Source organism: Polypterus senegalus, chromosome 5 (genome assembly GCF_016835505.1).
Source record: "Polypterus senegalus isolate Bchr_013 chromosome 5, ASM1683550v1, whole genome shotgun sequence".
NCBI classification, from domain to species: Eukaryota; Metazoa; Chordata; class Cladistia; order Polypteriformes; family Polypteridae; genus Polypterus; species Polypterus senegalus.
Genome location: NC_053158.1, coordinates 43,489 through 65,352, shown reverse-complemented (window position 1 = coordinate 65,352; position 21,864 = coordinate 43,489). Strand labels below are relative to the sequence as shown.

The window sequence follows — 21,864 nt, the reverse complement described above, 5'->3', positions numbered from 1 at the left end:
AAACATTCAGAGGCAGCACCCCCAGTAGTCCAAACTGCTTCTTATATAGCGCCTTGCATGCTCAGCATTTCTGCTCTGTGCTCTACTAGTACGCCCACCGTGCTGCCAACCAATGGCATGACAAACTGGCAGAGCTCTGGCAGTGAAGCAGGGGGCAGCAGACTTTGAGTGTCACCCTGCCCTGTGATCATCCCCTCCTCCTCAGGCCCGAAAGACAAAAAGATTTCTCGTCACCTACAACGTCTGGGGGGGCAACTCAGAGGGCAGGACGGGGCATCCAGTGAGACAAAGCAGAAAGCCGACAATAGACGAGGGGACCCTTCACAAATGGGATGTCCTGATGTGTCCATGAAGTGACATCAGAGGTGACCGTGACCTTTTGTGGGATGTCATTGTGGATGGTGGTGATGATGGCATTCAGAGTGCAATCCATCACAAAGCTGGTAATGCCCAGACTGCCCACCACGATACCCACAAAGACCCTGTGAGTTACTATAGAGTGGTCTCATTCTGCCCCTAATGATAGCAGATGACACCACGCGGTGTGAACTGGCAGGCCGCCCTCACCCTCTCCAATTACCCGACACCCGGCGATGGCTGGGGGGCACACAGACCGCCGCCTGCCACTTATGCACTTAATAGCTGCGGCTCCGTGCGTCTGCTGCACTGGCGATTTGTGTGCCAAGACAAGAAGTGTTGGGGTCCGCCAGCGGCCGCCAAGTTTGCAGCTGCAGAGAAGTTGCTGAGTGGTACAGCCACACAAAGACAGGAGGGCAAGGGGCTCACAAGGATGGTGGTGCCCAGCGGGGGATAGGCAGATGAGCGGCCCACCACAGTTGCCAGGTAGGCATTCAAAGCCACATTGAAGCTGCCACTTCTCAGGTGCCCTTGAGCCCAAGTTTCTCTGGTGTGATATGCCAACGAACCACCAGCCACTCCTCAACCCCGAGGTGGGCATCATGGTGTTGACCGCAGGGCCACAAAATGTGCTAGAGGTCACGTCTGGCTCAGCTCACAGGTCAACAAGGAGACTTCTTAGGACTGGCCAGAGGACCCCCAGGTGGTGACCGTTAGTGACAGGGTTACTGAGTGGGGAGCTCAGCTGACCTCATAAAGAACTCCGGACCACCGGTGCTTTTCTCTGAACTTGGTTGCTCCCCAGCTGTCACCTGCCCAGAGCCTCTAATAAGCCATCTAGATAAGGATGTGAGTGTGAGTGGGCACTGTGATGCCCTGGCACCCTGCCCGAGGTGACCAAAGCCCCCTTGACCCAGAAGTGAATGAGGGGTCTAGGAATGGCTGGAGGTGACAGAGAGTGGTGGGCAGGCTGTGGGGGTGCTGGCCTCTCATTGGCTCACGTCACGCTGGGTGTGTACCTGTGAAGTGGAAAGGCGCTATATCAGGTTTTTCAGGTTTCAGGTGGGCAAGTCAAGGGACGAGGCTATCATGGCGCACAGATACAGACAGGAGGCGCTATAAAACCCAAGCCGACACCTCTCCCCTACCTGTGTCACCTGTGGAAGGACTGGAGGTAGCAATGCCATCGTAGTCCAGGAGGGGGTGCCAGCAGTACTGACCTGGGCCAGCAAAGAGCCTCACATTGCTCATAATGACCACCAGAGGGTGGCATCTGTCAAGGCCTCCAGTCTGGTACTAGCCAGCCTACCTTGGGGTCAGGGAGAGGGCAGCAGAGGGCTTTGGAATGGATAGTCACAGGTTGTCATGGCAACATCTGGACAGCCTCTGAGGGTCCTTGAAGCTCGAAGGTGTCAGTGGGACAACAGAGGGAAACAAGGGAGCAAATCAGGCCAGAGGTGACCCTAAAGTAAATCAAAGTTGCGGGACCCCCAGTCAAGACAGAGCTGCAGTCGGCACCACAGCAAGACATCAAGGAGATCTGAAAGGCGCTATATAAAGAGGCGTTTGAATGAATGAATGATATAGCGCCTTTCGCATCAGACCCTGCCACTTCATATAGCGCCCTACCTGGCACTGCATTGTGTCTGCACGTTGCGGGCTTTGATTGATTGATTATTATTGATTGATCAGCAGTTTGCTCAATTCCAACTGAACAGCTTAATGAGTGGTTAGCATTGAATTGATCAAGTGATTGATTGATTGATTGATTGATTGCTTGACTGACTGATTGGTCACCAGCCATCTGTCCAGGTGTCCCAGATTCCCAGCGCTGTCTTCTATGGCTGATGGAGGTGCTGTCTTTGAAAGGCGCTATATAAAGTAAGGATTGGTCTGGCTGGGGAGCGGCACGGTGGCGCAGTGGGTAGCACTGCTGCCTCACAGTAAGGAGACCCATCTGGGTTCGCTTCCCTGGTCCTGCCTGCATGGAGTTTCCTCCCAAAGTCCAAAAACATGCAGGTTAGGTGCATTGGCTATTCTGACTGATGGTGTGTGTGTGTGTGTGTATGTGTGCCCTGCGGTGGACTGGTGCCCTGCCCAGGATTTGTTCCTGCCTTGTGCCCTGTGCTGGCTGAGATTGGCTCCAGCAGACCCCCGTGACCCTGTGTTAGGATATAGCGGGTTGGACAATGCCTGACTGACTGGTCACTTAGAATGTGACAGCCCTGAGGACCAGCTTAGTGCCCACCGCTGCTGCCAGTCCAGTGCCCACCAGACCGGGACATATCATGGATGATCATCACCCACTCCCCTAACTATGAAGCGGGTGCATGAAAGGCGCTATATGAAGTCACAGACTGGTGCATTCAGTCCGATATGCAAACTCATCAGCCTCAAGCTGCCACCTAAAAGGCTGTGAATGTGTTAAGAAAGGCACTATATACAAGTATGTTTGTGTGGCAAGTGGGCACTGCTATGACATGAGTGTGTCCAGAAAGGGTCAGCGTTCATCTCCTATGACCACCCAGGAAGGGTCACCCCAAGCTCTATGGCAATCAAGCATTCCAAAGTTTAGAAATGAGAAATGGAGATGCCCACAGTTGGCACCATCAGCGGCCCCCTTACCGTGTGGTGGGCTTGACGTCGGTTGAGCAGGTGAGCTGGCGGATGCCGCTGGTAGGCACTCTCCTGTGAAGGTGATGTCATCTAAAGAGATGTCCCCTTTGCCACCTTTGCCCACTTGGCCCTCAATCAGCACCATGAAGTCCTCGTCAGCATGCAGGGCCAGCTGCCTCCTCTGCCAGTAGTTGCCCTGGTCTCCTGTCAGGTTCAGAAGTTGGCGCTGTTGATTGGAAACGGTCACTTGGTACACCAGGAGGCTGCCCATGCTTCGTCCAGCCATGTGGACATAGAAAATGAGCTGCGAGCAAAAGACAGAAAAGGGGTCAGGGGCAGAGGGTACCAGAAGTAACCCAGCGGGTACAAAGCCCAAGTGGAAGGGAATGAGAAAAGGCAACCAGCTGGAAGAGCGTGGTGAAGAGGAAGAGGAGGAAGAAGAGGAGGAGGGAAGCCCAACACTTAGCCATTTGTCACCTTTAATGACTCAAATCAGATCACGCAGTGTGTCACCCGTGTTAGCCCTGTGACTTTATATGGCGCCATGCCACTGTAAATGCCAGAGAAGAGTGACATCCCAGGCAGCAGACTGAACCTTCACTTCATATAGCGCCTTTAACGTGCTCCTTGAAAACGTCTTTTATTATGCAGGACCTTTGAGAAGTCAGGTGTGTTCAGCTCTGATGGGACTTGGGTGTCTCACATGTCCCAGGTGCAAACACTCTGCTCCTGTGTGTGAGACCACCAGTGGGACTGCAGCAGCTGAATGATGAAAGGCGCTATATTGAATAAAGAGAAGCTGAGCTACAAACGCCCAGCTGACTGATGGCACTGCGGGCTCAGGCCTGGCTAGGGGCAGTGTGCCCTCTCTGTGGCTGACTTATGAGGGGTCCACACGCCCAGGTCTGCTTCCTGGCAGAGTTGGGGGTGACTGGGACCAAATAAGACAAAAGATGTCATGGAAAGTGACAAGTGAATGGTGAACAGGGACACAAGGGACAGGTGCTGGACTGGGCACAAGGCACCCAGAGGCCAGCACCCCAAGGACTGAGCCACCTGGTAGTGAAAGATGTGACAGGAGTGACAGATGTGTACAGGGGGGCAGATGAGCCACTGGAGGAACAGCTTTGTGACCCAGCTCTGCAGGACCCTCATCTGAGAGGACTGGCCACATCATGTGGGCACAGATATGAGATCTGTGAGCTTTGTGCCCCATGGCAGTGGACAGCCACTTTGTCTGATGTAGCTGTGCCCACATCACCACTAATTGTGCTGCCATTCACATATCCATTACAGTATGCCGTGTGTGTGCCCATATGGGACACACCTGTCTGTCAAGTAGCACAGCTGGCACCCATATGTTCCAGAAATGGCACTGAAGTCCATCTGCCACTTGACAATGATGACAATAGCTTGGGCAACAGCAGTGGAAATGCCAGCTGGATGTGCCATTGGAATGTGCTAAGAAGTGCCCACAATGGTTGGTAAGGGGCAAAGAAATTTTTTTGGAAGGAACGGCCCCAAACATGGCACCCACCTGGCTGGTCTTGGCCTACAGTGCCACCCTTCAGATATGTGCCAGGGCCTGTTAACAGTAACAGTCTTCTCAAGCCACCTGGTGCCCACTTAATTCTGCCAGTGGTGGCCTGACTTTTACATATGAGTGATGTGACTTGTTCAGGGTGACATAAACATAGGGAGCCACATTGGCACAAAATGAGCTGATTATCTTATCAAGCACTGGCACAGAATAAGGGGCTTGACTGGCTGGCCATCAGAGAATGATTAACTGCCCCTTGGGTCAGAGTGACAAAGTTACGTTGGGCACCAGTAGGAGGTGACACTGAGGTTGACTGGGGGGGAGACTTTAATCAGCCAGTAGGGGGTCTGGGTGGTCTGACCTGTTTATCCAAATTGACCTCCAAATCACCAAGACCACCTGAGCAGCTTGTGGTCACCCAGGAAGTCAGAAGCCAGTAGGGGGCGCCACTTTTAACACGAAGATCCAAGAAATCCAAGGACGGCTTGTGAAGGTGTGAGGCGTGCAGCCCGTGGGACAAACTGGCATGAGAAGTGCCAGCAGCTCTTTAATGTCCCTGTCACAGAGCTTTAATTACGGCGCATCAGCAGGCGGCCGAGGGTGCCGGAGTGTCGGCGATGCCAGCGCGGTGAGCATTCGGGGGGCTGCACTGCCTGAGTAATGAGTGCCGCTAACAAGTAATGGCATGCAGAAAATTTGTTAGGCAAGGGGGAAATTAGTGATGCAGGGGGCTTTTGTCAGAAAAGAAGAAAGCAAACATGCGTGTGTCACCCTGGGGCCGCTACCCGGTCTGTCAAAAGGCGCTATATAATGGAAAGGTTGGCTGCTTAGCCCCCTGCTGCCTCTTCATTTACAATAAAAGGCACAGCCACAATATAGCGCCTGCCTTTGCTGTCCCTTTGCTTTGTTTGCCTTTTACTGGACATTTGACATTTTATAGCTCCTTTCACTCCTGTCATTAAAAAGGGTCCTCCTAGAATGGCCCCCTGAGACCTCCAGCAGCAGAAGGCAGGTAGAGGAGGTGGGTGGCCAGATGGACATCAATGAACCGAGAAGCAGACAGCTGCCGGTCTGAAAAAGTCCAAAATGTTGGGGATGCCAGGGGCCAGCAGGGGGCGCCGCGCTCTCAGCCTGACAGAAGACAGTTGGCAGTTTCAGAGGAGCGCCCTCTAGTGACGCAGCATACGATGTTACACTCACACCCATCAAGAAACCTGAGGTGTCCCCCACCCCATTGGATATATAGTGCCTTTCACAGTCACCCATTTGAGTTAGCAGGACGTGATATCGAAATCGATCAGACGTGTGCAGCAGCTTCTTGGGGCAAATATCGTGTCATCTCAAGTCACTGGTAGTGGCAGAGGCAGCCAGTAGAGGGCAGCGCTGCCTGGCAGCCTCACATGCAGTGAGCAGGTGACAACCTCTGTGACTCCAAAGGGGAGGATTAAAGGGTGTAAAGGCCACAACTCCTCGTGACGAAGGACAAGGTGATGTCATGTGGACGTTTTGGGTGTGAATTTGTATAACAGATGTGACTCCACTGTCCCCTCCAGGAGGCATGCTGTCATTTTAGGTAGGGAGATCAGGTGTGTTTAGAGAGTTGCCCACATGCCATTTCTTTACCTGACATTATAGCTGTGGCCACCAGGAGGCAGCACTGTATGGCAGACCGAGGGGGTCAGGACGGTGAAGGGGATTCTGTGAGTCACCTAATTTACAAGTTTACACTTAGGGTGTGCCACTTTGAGGGTACAGGCCACTAGGGGGCTGTCTCAGGCCTTTTTGGGTCCAGCATACCAAGGGCCTGTGTAAGGCGCTATACAAGAATAGCCAACACACTGAGAGGTCTGCTTGACCTCCCAGACTCTTGAAATGCTTGCCGGCCACATGATGGGATGCCCACTGACCGGAGGGCCGGTGCCCCTGTGCCCATACCTTACAGTCTCTGCTCAGTCTGCTGATGGTCGGACTCGACAGCTTGGCCACGTTGCCCACCGTCTGTGGGAAGGAGCTCTCCACGTAGATGTAGTATCCTGAGGGGTCCTGCAGCGTGTGGTCTGCTGACGGTCCGGTGCCAAGAGTAGGTGTGCTGCCCACTCGGAGGAGCCAGTCAAAGTCATCGCCCTGCCACTGACGCCATGAGCAAAGGTCGAACTCAAAATCACAGCGGCCATAGAAGTGACCTATGGATTGATATGACAGCCCAGTAAATGACAGGGTGACGTGCCAGGAGGAAGTGCCAACTAGGGTGTACCAACCTCACCCATGAAAGGCACTGCACCAAATACCGCATACTTTGGAATGGCACTCTACAATATATATTATGTTGCCCCTGTCACTCTGTAAAGGCACTATATAACTCATTACATATACTATGCTGCACTGTGTGACCTGCTGCTGGGGGAGAGGCCTAGAGAGGGAGGGGCCAACAATGTCATTACGAGGCTCTTTAAAACTGTCACAGTGCCCAACCTGAATGTCACCAGTCATAGCCAGTCCAGCTCCGACCAGTAAGATGGAAGGCTTCATGGAAAAGCCAGGCTGTTAAAAAAGTGGAACAGATAGGACTATAGGGGGCGCTGTCCCCTAAAGTGGGACACTCAGAGGGGCTCACTATACAAGCTGCAGGTTCAAATTCCCAGTCCAGTCATCCTCTAATGGAGGTGGTGGCACATGATGGGCACTATATAAAGAAATCCTGGTTTGGGGACGCGTCAGTGTTGTGTTCTCCCCCCGAGAGAGCGTGTGTGCGGACAAGGCACTATATAAATAAGAAAGTGACCGAGCAAGTGATTAGTGGACCTGAGTGACAGCCAGCCAAGGCCATGGGAGGACACCCAAGGATGTGCACACTGGGCTTTAGAGCAGCGACTCACACTTCGGGGTCCTCCTGACTGCTCAAAGGCAGGGGTGGTCTTCCCTGCACTACCCAACACAGTCCACCAGGGGGCAGCCTCTGTAGTGGGCCAGGAGGGAGCAGCAGACAAGAGCTTTTTAGAAGAGCCATCTTCCCTGCACTTCAGTGCCCGCTGTGTCCCACCTCAGTGCCAGTTTTCCTGATCCTGAGTGAGGGCAGTCTGCTCCTGAACCATCCGAGCTCCACTTTCAGTCCACACTAAGTCCAGGGCACCGATCTCGTGGTGCCCACACACCAAGCAGCAGCGGCTTTATAGCTGACAGCAACATTCAGCCTCTTAAATCTCCGGCCGATTTTAAATGCCACGCTGACTTTAAAAGTAATTTATGGCAAAGATCCACCGCGGCATCATAAAAAAAAAAAATAAGAATCTCGTTTTGGAAGTGAAAGGGCCTCTGGCACCATGCCCAGTGCCAGCCACTGCAGGTTCACTTTGATGCTCACTGACTTCACTCTGCAGGATGCTGTGTGCATTTAAGGGACCATAAATAGCGACTTATGAAAGGCACTATAAACAACATGGCGACCAGAGCCAGTGAGAAAGGCGCTACATTAAGGAAAGAAGGGCACAGCTACACTTGAGTGTGAAGGAACAGGAATGGCGCTATAAACACTGGCACTGGCTGATGTGCCCCCTATTCAGAGTTCTCTGCCCACCATATTGGTGTTGAGGCTCAGCTGCCCTCCAGGGGGCACTCTGCCCTACTCTGCCCTCTCCTGCCCACCCTCCTTCCCTCTCGTCATCCTTTGCTTTGCTGAGAGCTCTCCTGGGTGGCACGGTGGCACAGCGGTTAACACTGCAGACTCACAGCTCCAGGGACATCTAGTCACTCTGCTGCCATCCCAAACACGCGTAGGTCTGACTGACTAGTGACTGTCAAGTGGCATAATTTGAGTGTGGAGGTGTGAGTGTGCCCCATTTGTGCCCAGAGCTGCCCGGTTAGGCTTTGACTCCCTGCTGCACTAAGACTAGAATGAATGAAATTGGAAATGTGGGTGGATCGATGGGAAGATAGGTGGGCACACAAATTGACATCTATGCCAGCTTGTCACATGTCATCTTCTGGCCCAGGTTCAGGTGAGAAACAGGAAATTAATGAACAAACAGGTGGCACAGCTGTGCCAACTGACTCAGCAATGCCACCCATCATTTGCCTGCTTTTTAGAGGAGTGGCAGGATACCTGGCAGAGGTCATGGAATGTGGTGCCACTTGCCCCTGGAGGACCACAAGAAGAGGCCCATCTGATGATGGCAGGCGCCACACTGTGGTGGGAGCCCAGTAGTTTTTGGTGCCCCCTAGAGGTTTTCACTGCACTCAACAGTCCTGTGAGGAGTGTGCCCCCTAGTGGCCGAGGCCATGGACTGTAAGAGTCATAATCAAAGAATCTGGACCACCTGGTGCGGTCACTCTGCCATTCACAGGGTGCTGTGATGTACTGTAACCTCGGGTACAATGTGTACAGGTGGCACTATAGTAGCACAGCCAGGAACAGCAGGGTCCCCTCGAGTGGCCGAGTGCTGTCCACTGTGACGCACAGTGGGGACACACAGTGTAACTTCACTTTCTGAAGTCTGAGGTGACAAGTGTGGTGACACTTTCAGTGATGTGGTGATCCCGAGCTGGTCTCCCTGCCTCCCTGTGCTCGTCCCTTCCTTACAACGCATCCCATCTCATGCTGCTGTCACTTGCGTCATCATTTTATAGTGTAAGGGGTCCAAGGTGGTCCCTGGCCTGTCAGAAGGTGACTGGTGCCACTGATTGGTCGACTTACCGCAGATGAAGGGGTCCTCATCTGATGCATCGCCACAGTGGTCACTGAAGTCGCACAAATTGTCTTTGGGGATACAGAAGTCGTTGGCACAGGTGTATTCATCCGTGTGGCACTGCCGGTCAGGGGTCAGCAGCGGGGCGCAGTCCTCAAAAGCCACGTCGTCCAGCGTCACATCCCCAATGTAGCTGATCCCACGCTTTGCCCGCAGGATGATCTGTTGGAATGAAAGAGAGCGGGCACAGTGACCCTGGCATGACAGCAGAGGAGCAGAACAGGAAGTGTGCCCACAGTGCCCATAGAGCACAGACCTGCCAGTGTGACCCTGGGCATCGGTTGGTGTTCACTAAGGAAAGGCGCCTGATGCTGGCTGTAAGTCACGGGGTGTCATCCTGTAGAGACACTTAGTGCCAGTAGCAGTGGTGACCCAAGTGACACACAATCATTTACTTTTAATGTGTTGAAAGGCGCTATATAGAAGAACCTTAGGTTATCAGGCTCCCTCTGAACCAAACTGAGGTCAACACAAGCCCACTTCTAGTGGCTGTCACGTAGCCTCAGATTGGGGATCACGGTGTCCAGGTGGGGCGCTAAGTGACCATCCACCTCCCAGATTTCTTCCCCCCACGATTACCACCACAGGCTGACCTTTGGGCTTCCTCTCCCTGTCTGAATTTATAGCGCCTTTGTCCTTTCAGGATTAGCACGGACATCCATTCTGCGCTATAAAATAAAGCAGACAGGGTGGCGAGAGTGTGGGGACATGCCAGATACCAGGCTGGCATTGCTCACCCTCACATAGAAAGGCGCTATATAAGACCAGACCAGTGCAGCAGCAGGAGGTGAAATGAAAGGCTGGGAGGCTGAAAGCCATTTGTGTTCAGTGACGCCCCCTAGCGGTTACAAAGGAGTGTGTGCCCACGTAAAGGCGCTATCTGAAATGGCACTTCTGCTACTGTCTCTAGGCCACACCAAGATGTGGCCAGCTGGCACTCCTCTGCTCTCTGTGGCTCCCCTAGTGGTGACTCTCTGAAGTGCTGGCCAGTTTGCTCTCCAGGACCCCCCTTAACACTCGCCTTTCTGGGCCATCATTCCTCTTTGCAGTCAGTGACACTGAGGTGACATGCCCTGATGCCCGCTCGTACCCACCCACGGAGGCCTCCTGCCGGCTCCTGTCTCGGACTTTCATTTTCGTTTTTAACTGGGGGTTCGGCTGCACATTTCTTGTTCGTTTCTTTTGTTGGAGACTCACCTGAAACGTGTCACGCGTCCCCAGGAAGACCTCGCCTTTCTTCCAGCTGTTGCCCTGACTCCCGGACAGAGCCCACAGGTCCTGGGTGACCCCACCAGAGACGATGAGCACCTAAAGGGCAAGCAGAGAGAGCAGGTGAGGGGGCAGCAGATTAAGGGCAATGCCCACCCCCAGCTCCTTCACAAAGCATCCCACCCCCTGACCATAAAGAGGGTCCAAGGACAGCTTGTATGCACCACATGGACCTGGCGGCAGCTTTGTGACACTCCTTCATTGAGTGCCCTGACCGGTCACTGAGTCTGGCCACTCGTCTGGTGGCAAGCAGAGGTCAGTCTACATCCAGCACAGGGCGGGGCCAAGCACTGAGCACACGCCCCAACATGGGAGTGGCTAGAAAGGGGGAGGAGTCATGCAGGGCTCACAGCAGGAAAAGGGCAAAGTGACCTGACGTCCAGTAAGCAAACGTCCACCCCACTCTCATTTGCCTGGCACGGGCTCAGCTTACCTGCAGCGTGCCCACCGTGATGCCATTCATATGATACCAAAACGTCAGCGTGCACTGAGGTCCTGTCCTGGAGATCAATGGGGTCAGCAGGTCAGCGATGTCACCGTATGCCCCGTTGGAGCTGTCCGCATACATGTAGAAGCCATCGTGAGAGGCGCTGCAAAGTAAAAAGAGCGCTGCTGTAAAAGGCGCTATATGAAGACAAGACACGCCGTCACCTCCACGTTAGTACAGCATGAGATGGCGTGGCGGCGGAGACTTCATATAGCGCCTTACAGTGCCAAGGTACAGTGCATTAGATGTGAATGGGCGGAGGTGGGGGCAAGTCTAGATGAGACACTGGTCACGTGACATGTGCCCAGATAGGTGACACGGAGACCCACCTGAATGCAAAGGTTATATAGCGCCTTACAACAACAATCCTAGAGCCACAAGATGATGGTCGCCATATTGCTGAGATGCGATGAAATGACAATGGCAGTTAGAGACGGGGACTGTGTGGCCCACATGTGCCCGGCCAGTGACTTCTGGACATGATGGACCACGGGCTTGGAGGTGGTGATGTTGACCTCATGTTTGTCCAGTGACACCCCCAAAGCCACCAGGGGTGATGAAGGTCATTTAAATCACAATGCCCTGGCATCCACTCCAGGCTACTGGGATGGCCCCACCAACCCCGAGAACCTGAAATTCACAAAGAGGGGGACAGACTGGTGGACAGGGGGCTACTGCTGACCGATTGTCCAGTTCTCTCATTTTGTTCTCTGAGGGTCATTCTGTGGAATAAACTGTGAGAATGCGGAGCTGCACTAGAAAAGGCGCTATATACAAGTGACCGAGCAGGTGGCACTGCCAGGCCGCTGTGCTGGGAAAGGCACTATATACAAGTGACGAGCAAGTGGCACTGCCAGGCTGCCGTGCTGGGAATGGTGCTATATGAAGCAACTGAATGACTGAAGACCATCACAGAGATCATGAAGCAGCCCACCATAGTGCCAGTCAATTGCATTACACCAGTGCCCCCCCCATCTTGCCAGTGACAGCGGAATCATGTGGAGCGGCAGGGTGCCAGATAATAAATCTGAAGCTGGCATTTAGCGAGCGATGCATTAAACCTGAGTCAACATTTCTGAACGCCAGTGCCACCCTGCTGTGCAGCTGATGAGCTGATGCTTTAGGCTGGCAGCGCCCGAATCACAGGACACAGCGGGTGGCATTTTAATCACAGGACAGGAGTCCTTTACTCGCTGGCACCTACTGCTCCCTGATGCTGGCAAATGACGTTTACCCCTACGTCACAGTGGGCCTTGTCACTCAGGTGCCAGAGCTCAGTCTGCTCTCTGACACTAACGCTGGCGCACCCTTCATCTTCACCGCCTCTCGACATGGTGGTCATCATGGTGGTCCTCCCGTCCCTCCACTTTGGTGTCACCTTCTCACTCTCGTCGCCCTGCTGTCCACGTCACCTGGCCTGCTCACTACCGTCACATTGTCAATTTCTTGTTGTTTGTCACTATGGCTTCTCTCTTTAAGTGTGCCAATGCCCCATCCGCCCCCATGGATGGCACGCTCACCTGCTGTGGTCCCAGGCTGGCCTGTGGTTCTCCTCCCCGGGGTGAAGGCTGGCACCTTTGCCAATGAACCACTGAAATGGGTGCTCTGCCTCTGAGGATGTCGATGTATTCTGGTGCCAGCCACACATCAGGCCACCTTCAAAGTTGCACATGGGCTGCACTGTAAGTGACACAGAGTGTTACTCTTTACGGCCCCCCAGCCCCAAGCCCCCCCTCAGCCATTTTACACATTGTGTCCAAGGTGTGCCCTCCATCGGCCCATGGCCTCCCTCGCCTTTCACTCACCTGTCTAGCCCATCAGTCAGCAGACCACCCCAACACCCCCACTTAGCCATGGCACACAGCGTGGACAGAGGGGGTGGACTCACACCGGCTGTACTGAGCGGAGACACCTTGGAGGGTAAAGTAGGCACCAAGAGGGAAAGAGATAAGGGAAGGAGCTGGTGACACGACGTGGGCAATCAGGAACCCTGGGGCATCAAAACACTAAGCATACGGGGTGGGGGCATCCACTGGGCCACACTGGCAGTGCCCAGCATGAGAATTCTCAGCGGCCAGAGCAGCCTGACACCCCCAGTCCTCTGCCAGTACATTTCAATTCAGGCCCACCAGAATGTACCACCTGACATTGCAGGCCAACCTGTGACCTGAAGGTGCCACCCTGCCAGTAGGCATTGGAGGGGCTAGAGAGTGGACAACACAGGTGAGTCTGAGAGGGTCGTGTCAGAGGAGACCTGCATGGTCACACTTAAGGGTTTTCAGGGGGCATTGGGCGCAAGGGGCTTCTGTGATGATTGACTGGCATCCGTGCCAGGGTGTTTTTATAACTTAGGCCCAGGATTCCCAGCATGGGCTTGAGCCCCCCCAAGACCCCCAGGTGTATGGTGAAGGTCTGTATGTGCATGTTGTCCAGGTGGCATCTAGGAGGAGCTTGGTGACAATGAAACTTCCAGATCCTTTAAAGTGACAGCACAAAGTGTCAGGGACAAGAGGGGTGACCGGTGTCCAGGAGCTGACGAGCTCAGCAGTCTGCCCACATGAGATGACCGAGCCCCTCTGTCCTGTGCTGTTCACGTCAACTCCTCACTTACATCTACAAGTGGGTGCCCTTGGGCACAGAAGCTTTTGCTAAGTGGCCAGAAATTCAGAATGGCTCCGAATGGCACACTGAGGCTGGCTGTCCAGCTGTTATGTCACCGGTGGTGACCATCAGAAAGCGAACTGAAGGTTTATGCTCGGTGTGCCCGTCTGGCCACCATGTCATTAAACTGCCTGGAAATGGCCTGCCAGCACAGCCAGATGGCTTCAACAGGGGAGACCTCATGGGGCTGCAGAACGTCCTAAGAGCGCCCCCTAAAGCTGATGCAGAAGACGGACGTCACTGAAATTCTGTATAACCAACACAAGGGCACCTAGTGGAGACGGAGGGAAGTGCAATCAACTGGAACACCTCAGAGGTCACCCACATCAAGGGTCCTCTCTGAGGGTGGGGACCACCTGACTTGAATTTGCCACGGCGGCACACTGCACCACAAAAGAAAAGCAAGGAAAGAGAATGAAAGCCCCCAAAGTGACCCACCGCAGGTGACTTCATCGGACTTGTCTGCACAGTCCCCTCGAAAATCACATCTTCGGCCAGCGTCGATGCAGCGTCCCGTCTCCTGGCAGGCAAACTGCTCATGTGAGCAATTGTTGGGGGCTTCTGTTGGGGGGCCGGAGGAACCCCAAGGTGTGGTCAGGCCAGCAGATGGCAAGTCACCTGGACAGGAAAGGGAAGAGGGACACAAAGTCAGCAAAGTCTACAGTGGCAGCCCATTTGTCACTTGGTCACCAAATGTGGGGCACAATGACCAGCGTGTTGGCACAGAGCAAAGGCCAGCAGGTGGTGGACATGACAGACTAAAGAATTCTACAGGACACTCTTTACCCCAGAAGTAATTGGGGTGACCCCAGGAGTGAGCCCATCCTAAAACGAGTCCAGTGAGCTCTCAGACAGGAGGTAAGGATGTGGGCACTTGGTGGGCCACAAGGCAGGGGGGGCTTGATTATATTTGTTGCCTTTGCAGTCTCTTTGCCCACCCGCCATTATATTCTGTATCTGTAATGTAAATTTGGATTTTGGGATTTCTGCCCTTCCTTGGCATATCTGACGTCAGTGTACTGCTGAAGAGTGCCCCCTACTGTCCTTAATGTGCATGACACCCCCCCAGTTCTCACACTGGGTCAGTCCAGTTCAAGGTCACAGGGTGTGTAACGGGGGGAGTCAAGAAGAGAACAAAAGAGCATGGAATATGTTTATATAGGGGTGGCACGGTGGCGCAGTGGGTAGCGCTGCTGCCTCGCAGTAAGGAGACCCGTCTGGGTTCACATCCCGGGTCCTCCCAGTGTGTGGAGTTGGCATGTTCTCCCTGTGTCTGCGTGGGTTTCCTCCCACAGTCCAAAGACATGCAGGTTAGGTGCACTGGCAATCCTAAATTGTCCCTCTTAGAGTGTGTGTGTGTGCCCTGCGGTGGGCTGGTGCCCTGCCTGGGGTTTGTTTCCTGCCTTGCACCCTGAGTTGGCTCCAGCAGACCCCCGTGACCCTGTAGTTAGGATGTAGTGAGGCTACTAAAGAGGACTCTGATGCCAACAGCTGCTCTGTGTGCCCACGGGCACCACTTTGACAAGTGGCAGGATGTTTGACTAGAGACCGTCTGATCTGGGGTGCCAGGGCAGCCTGCTGGCACATTGGTTACATCACAGGGCACGGGTGCAAATCCCAGGTTGTTCGCAGCGTGTACAGGTTTGTCCCTGGTCGTCACAGAGTGACAGAGTGGTGACTTGTGACCCTATGACTGGACACAGATGCATGAAAGGAGCTATAAAATATAAAGACGAGTGAAACACTGGCATTGCACTCACCATCATAAAGAAGGCAGTCCATGAAGGATAGGTCATCGATGGCAATGTCACCATTTAAATCGTCACCAACAGTCCCCTCTACCAAGACCTGAAAACAGAATGACAAACGCAATCAGCTCAGGTCAGGATGTCATTGGCACCACCTGGCACTTTGGCTTCCTTTCACATTTCCCTGAGATGCCACCATGTTGGAACAGTAGTGCACTTAGTGTGACTGGCACCACCTATAGGATGTCTCTATGCCCACTGCCCACTTCAGCCACCTGTTAGGGTCACTCTGGTCTTGTGTGTATCTCATGGCGGGCACACTGCCTCGCTCAGCCTTTCTGCCCATTAATTTACTCAGCTTACACTGAAGTGTGCCAGGCTTTTGTAGATTCACAAGCACTTGGTGTCAAGGAGGATGGCACAAAGGGCCTGACCACAATCACCCTTCATTTCTATATAGCGCCTTTCCTACTGGTGGGGTGCCACATAAAGCCAGCAGCTGCTGTCTCCCACCTCAGCTTCCTGCCCCTGTTTTCATAGAGCGCCTTGCCTAGCGAGTGTCATCACATTTCACCCTGAGCTCTATATCTGGGGTGGCACGGTGGCACAAAGCCTGGTGACGGTCCACATGGGGGGTCCACCGTCTCAAAGAAGAGTGCAGGGACACAGAAAACTGAAGCCGAGGTGAGCAGAGGAGGACATCAGGGAGGAGACAAGGAATGAAGTGACAGAGAAATGGGACAGGGACAGGGACGAGGTGTCCTGGAGAGGATTATGGGAATTGTGTTCATAAACCAGCATCATTCAGTGGCAATCAGCATGCCCTTTAAGTGGACAGGGCATCACTGAGTGGGCATATCAAGAGACGCACCACCGACGTCTGGACCACCCTACCAAAAAGCAGTGAGGCCACAAGCGACAGTTCTAGGAAGAACTGCACCCCTGGACCTAAATGCCAGGCTTACTGATCTTCTTCAAGATTGCCAGGCTGGCACACATCAGCCTGAGTTAAGAGGACCACATGCCCTCCTGGACTCTCAGATCCAGACCCTCTGGAATGTTTCCCAACTTGAAGACAATATTTCTGGACCCCAGCCTGCCATCCCTTGACATTCATGTGGTGCCATCTGTGCCAGGTACCATTAGAGTGGTAAAGGTATGAAAGGGAAAGGGCATATTTGGAATCCAAATGCCTGGTACATCAGTTGCCATCTTCCACTTGGGTCTACTGGGGCATTTTTGAAGTGCCCAGAATTTGCCTCCTGGCACTGACACCCAGGCTGAGGGTGCCTTCCAAAGGTCCTCATGAGCCCCCTTAGCAGTGTGGGGGACGTAGGCTCAGTGGGCACCTTTGGTCTACCACAGTACTCATCATGGCACTGGCTTTCAGTCGAATGGCCAACCCCTTTGTGCATCTATTTAATCCAATGGCACGGTCACTAGGAGATGGTGCCCACTCAGGATGGAATGCCAGTCCATGTCATAACAGGTGGATTTCAAGTCGCTAATCAAGAACCGGGGCCCACACAGACGTGGGGAGAACATCCACTCAATGAGCCAGGAGGTGCCAACCATATCTGCCAGCGCTCCTGCTTCACTACAAACTGAGCAATGGCAATGGCCCACCCCACACGTAACTGCGCCAGCATCCACACCCAAGAGGTCATGCAGTGGCGCCCTCACCTGGAAGGGCTGTGAACTGCGGATGTGCAGCGTCTCCCTGAGCCACAAGTTGCCCTGCTCCCCATACTGTGCCCACAGCAGGAGCCCCCGGGTATCCCTCGAGGTCCTCTTGTAGACAGCCAGTCTGTAGATGTGCTGGCCAAACATGTGGTAGTGGAAACGGAAGACGCAGGCCTGGTGGGCGGTCGGACCGAAGTTGGGGCTCAGCAGGACCGCCGTGTCCCTGAAGGCCTGGGGGGCCGACGTCTCAATGTACAGGTAGTGACCCAGCACTGTGCCCAGGCTGTGGTCCTTCCAGGGACCCGTCTTGGCCGTGGGGGTCGGGCCTTGGATTCGCGTCCAGTCGAAGTTGTCCACGTCGTCTTGTGTCCAGTTGCACAGACCGTCCTCGAAGTCACACTGCAGACCCTGGGCTGGAAAGACAGAGGCAGAGGGTGACGGGCCGGGCAGGCGGGCAAGCAGGTGGGCATCCAGCAAGTTTAGATGAGAACAGTCAGCATTCATGTGGCATCTCATCATGTTGCACCTTATATAGCGCCTTACACTGGGGGCCAAACGGGAGGACTGGGGTGCACCCAAAGACCCCACTAATTGATGAGACGTCACTCAGAATGACAGACCAGGAGAGACCCTGAAAATGGGGGGGGTATAGTGACCATCGATTCCTCTTTAGGGACAGATTGGTGCCCGCTATATGACCAACACCCATACCAGGCGTGAGCTACTAGTTCCATAAGGCACCGACTAACAGTGGGATGATACGGTGCCCCCTGTGCTCGTAGAAGTCGGACCACCCGTGTGGGCGTTCTACTCCATTGAGGGGTCCTAAGCTCAAATTCCATGAAGCGTCTCCTCCTTTTATCTCAAATCTCAGACGGTATAAAAACACAAAACACGCCAAGTGGGCGACGGAACACCTGGATCACCTCTGCCAGCCGGGGGTTTCACTTGTCTTTGTATGGGGGGGGAGGGAGGCAGCTCAGTGCCATTGGTCTGATATAGCGCAGTTCATGAGCCCCAGCTGGCAAAGAGACCACCTCAGAAACTCATAAGTGGGCACTGATGCCCTCCATTGACGATTTGCCCTGTGCTGTACGCTCATTTGCATATTTGTACCACATGAGCCTGGGCAGGTGAAGTGATTGGCTCAGACTTTGAGGCCAGTTGCAGACGTTAACCAGTAGTGACAGCTCTCTCTGAATGACAGCTACAGTATATAGCGCCTTGTAATACAACATGATTCGGGGTCACCTGCATGATACCTTTCAGAGTGTCGCCACTCCCCCTTTCATGTCCTGGCACTGCAGGTGGCCTTCTGACTTCTAAACTGCAACTGCGAGGGTCTCACATGACACAGTGGCCCCTCACCCATCCCCCAATCATCCTTGAACAAGCCCCTAACTGTCATGGCACCCCATCAGCTTGAACTCGGGGTCTTGGGACCACAGACAGGCCCCCGGGGCAAGTGAGAGTAGAGAGCCTGGACACGGGTTCGAGAGAGAGAGAAGACGCTATTGGCCACTTGAATCAATGGGCGGCTCAACTGGGGGGGACCCAAGTTCAGTTAGAGGGTCCAACTCCTGGGTGAGCCCCAGCTGGTGACCCGTCCCTCACAGAGCCACATCAACACAGAGACCAAATGACCCAAATGACACTCACCGCAGTGGTCTTCGTCAGACGCGTCCCCACAGTCGTCCGTCAGGTCGCACACCAGCAGCCGGTCAATGCAGGCCTTGGTGTCCCTACAGTGGAAGTGTTGCGGCCCCTGGCAGACGGGCACGGGGGGCGGCAGGGCGCAGTTCTCGAAGCGGATGTCGTCGAGGGCTGACACACCATCAAAGACCCCCAGACTGAGCTTAGTCAGGGAGAAGTGGAAGGGGCGCGTGAGACGGCCCAGCTGGATGAGCACCCGCAGCCAGCGGCTCCCCTGGTCGTACAGAGTCCTCCAGACCACCGTGTTGTTGTCCACGCCGTCCACCCGCAGGTACATGTCTGCTGCGCCGACAGCCTGCCCATAGTTGTAATGCCTGAGGAGGAAGGACAGGTGTGTTGAGTGGAGTGTGGCACTGCCAGTCAATGCCTGGGCCCCTCTGCACTGGCACATGGAAAGTAGGCCTTGGTTTATATAGCGCCTTTCCATATTAAACACCATTTCAGAAATAAGCAAATGACCTCTGGGGGACCACATGCCACACCATTGTCACCAGGCAGGGTCAGATGGCTTTGCAGTGTGGGTGCACTTGCCAGTACTGTCCAGCAGGTGCCGCCACACGCAGGCTTCAGAGTCAGCTACTTTAGGCCAAGAGAGCTCGAGGGTCTGCGTTCAGAAGGGGGCACTCATCACACACCATGGAAGGCCACCTTTAGCAGGGTCAGTGCCTGTTACTTTAACGGGCACCAGCAGGAACGGACCCAGGATGGGCTGCCAGCTTGTTATTAGATCTATAAGGTTTAAGCTCTGCCCACTGTGCTGCCCACCATGCTGCCCACTAACTTCATGTACTTTGTGTTCACCTCTGCTGCCCCTCATTTGACTGCACAGTTGAAGAGGCTGAGTGCCAGTGAGTTCATTGGTCATCCGTTTAGGGGGGCACAGCGCAGCAGACTCATGGCCTGTGCAACTGGACTGGTGGGCTTTCTCCGTGGCCAAGCAGAGACCCTCTCCAGATGGGGTGCCAGGCCATGCCAAGCACACTGGGCCAGCTCTGAGGTACAAAGCGACATGCCTTGCCAGGGCCAATGACCACGGGTCACCTGTACTGGACACCTCTGTGACTGAGTGGCACTGGCCCCCACCCGACACTCAGACAGACCCCAGAGTCGTCTATGCCGTGGTCCTGAGGGTCAGCTGTGAAAGGCGCTATATGACATCAAAGACAATGCGGGCCTCACCAGAAGGACAAGGTGCACCCCGAGGCCGACTGCCTGAACTTCGGACTCCTCAGCTCTGCCTTCTGGGACAGACTCTTGGTGGTCTTCACCACAAACATGGAGTGACCTGCGGAGGAAAGGGCAGGCAGGCTGGGCTCAGTCGTGACGGGCATTGCCATCTCACCTAACCTGGCCCGATCAGACAGGCCATCGTGCACACCCACCCTTGGACGTGTCCGTGCTGTGGTCCTGCGGAGGAGCCTGATCCTGGTAGTCGGGCTGGATGGCCACCCTGGAGCCCCGGATCCAGTCGAAGCCGTCCCCTGGCGCGTTCTCGTACCACCCGCAGGAGCCCCCTTCAAAGTCACAGGCAGCAACTGAAAGAAAGAGAAGGGAGAAGGGGAGTGAGGGTCTCAGAAAGGGTCACACACACACACACACGGGTGCTGACTTTGTCATCTGGCTTGTGCCCCCTGCTGGCTACAGCATGGCAGGCTGCCCACTCAGTCCTCTCTGCTGCCCCCCAAGTGTGACCCTCAGTGAGTTGCTGTGCCCACCAGAGTGGAGAACCCTGCAGGCAGTTGGAGTGAACCTGTAAAGTGCTAAGGGGGGGGGGGTGTTCACTATGGAAAGGCGCTATATAAACGGCAAGGCTTTGTGTTTGTTAATTTTCACTTTCTTTGGGATGAATTGTGAAGACCACCAGGTGACTTGTCATCATCAGCTAAAGGGGGTGGCAGAAAGCTGAAGGTTGATCAACTCTCACTGACACTTCAGACATGGGGGTCCTGAGAATCTTGAAAGGCTCTCGACACCACTGGCACAGGTGGGACTAACTGGGACAACACAAACACCTTAAGACCCCGTAAGCCCAGACACCTGAGGACCCCAATGGCTGGCTGATGTCACTTACCACACTGTTCTTCGTCGTCCCCCCCAGGACAGTCTTCAGTGAAGTCACAGACCTGACTGCCAGGGATGCACTCTCCAGTGTGACAGGTGAAGAAGGCCGGTGGGCACAGAGCTGCAGAGACAGAAAGACAATGGGGGGTGCATGAGGCCCTCAACACCCACGACAGTAAAATGGAAAAAGAAAAAAAGAAAAAGAGCCCATTGAGGGGTGGGCTGAGGGGCTTTGCAGGCCTTAAGTGAGCCCAGTAGCCATATCTGTGACTCCACACAGCGTGGCATCCAGCAGGGGGCACCGAGGGTTTAAGCTGCTGATTTGTTAAGGCTGGGTAAGTTAACCGAGACCCCCATGATTTGTAAGGGCTGGGCAGGTTAACCCGAGACCCCCAGATTCACTCCTTCACTCATTCACTCACATTTTCCAGACTTGCTTGTGAAGTGAGGAACAGCAGGTGGCTGACGCCCACAGAGTTAGCCTTGGGCACCAGGTACACCCCTGAGTGGAATGCCAGTTGATCAGATGGCACACATTCATTGATACCTGAGTCAGTTCAGAGTTGTCCATCTACCTGGAGGAAGCCCCCTAGACCACCAGGAGAACTCTGGCAGTACCACCTGCAGCACCCGCAGGCCACCTGCCACTCAGTGCACCCGTAGGTGACACAATGTTGTTTATCTAAAGCAGGTGCTGCCCGCCATGTCGTCACAGATACGCCTCACAAACCGCACCTGGTGGTCTGGTGGGGCTGGGGGCACTTGGTCCGTCTTGGCTGGCATCAAACTCCTCCGGGCAGGATGCTGGCCGTCCTCGTTCAGCACAATTGATGATCTCAATGGTGTCCAGTGCCAGGAATCCCAGGGGGTCTCCAAGGACTCCTTCAAAGTGAATCTGCAAAGAAGGGGCAAATGGAAGGTTGAGGACTCTGAGTAGAAAAGGAGAAGAGGTGGGCATGTGACACGGACCACCGTAGAGCTTCAGGA

General features: G+C 54.3%; 1 protein-coding gene across 1 annotated transcript in view; it reads right to left on the bottom strand.

The window, feature by feature from the left end:
- malrd1 (MAM and LDL receptor class A domain containing 1) overlaps positions 1-21,864 on the bottom strand; it is a 54,634-nt gene that overhangs the window by 22,127 nt on the left and 10,643 nt on the right. Inside the window, exons 9-22 of the mRNA XM_039754223.1 lie at positions 21,613-21,772; positions 20,888-20,998; positions 20,199-20,351; positions 19,996-20,101; positions 18,763-19,130; positions 17,104-17,516; positions 15,433-15,520; positions 14,111-14,290; positions 12,532-12,691; positions 10,958-11,114; positions 10,453-10,563; positions 9,204-9,417; positions 6,449-6,696; positions 2,983-3,277 (exon numbers count right to left, since the gene is read on the bottom strand). Of these exons, the coding sequence (XP_039610157.1) occupies positions 2,983-3,277; positions 6,449-6,696; positions 9,204-9,417; positions 10,453-10,563; positions 10,958-11,114; positions 12,532-12,691; positions 14,111-14,290; positions 15,433-15,520; positions 17,104-17,516; positions 18,763-19,130; positions 19,996-20,101; positions 20,199-20,351; positions 20,888-20,998; positions 21,613-21,772 (2,764 nt within the window). The remainder of the gene's footprint in view (positions 1-2,982; positions 3,278-6,448; positions 6,697-9,203; positions 9,418-10,452; positions 10,564-10,957; positions 11,115-12,531; positions 12,692-14,110; positions 14,291-15,432; positions 15,521-17,103; positions 17,517-18,762; positions 19,131-19,995; positions 20,102-20,198; positions 20,352-20,887; positions 20,999-21,612; positions 21,773-21,864) is intronic.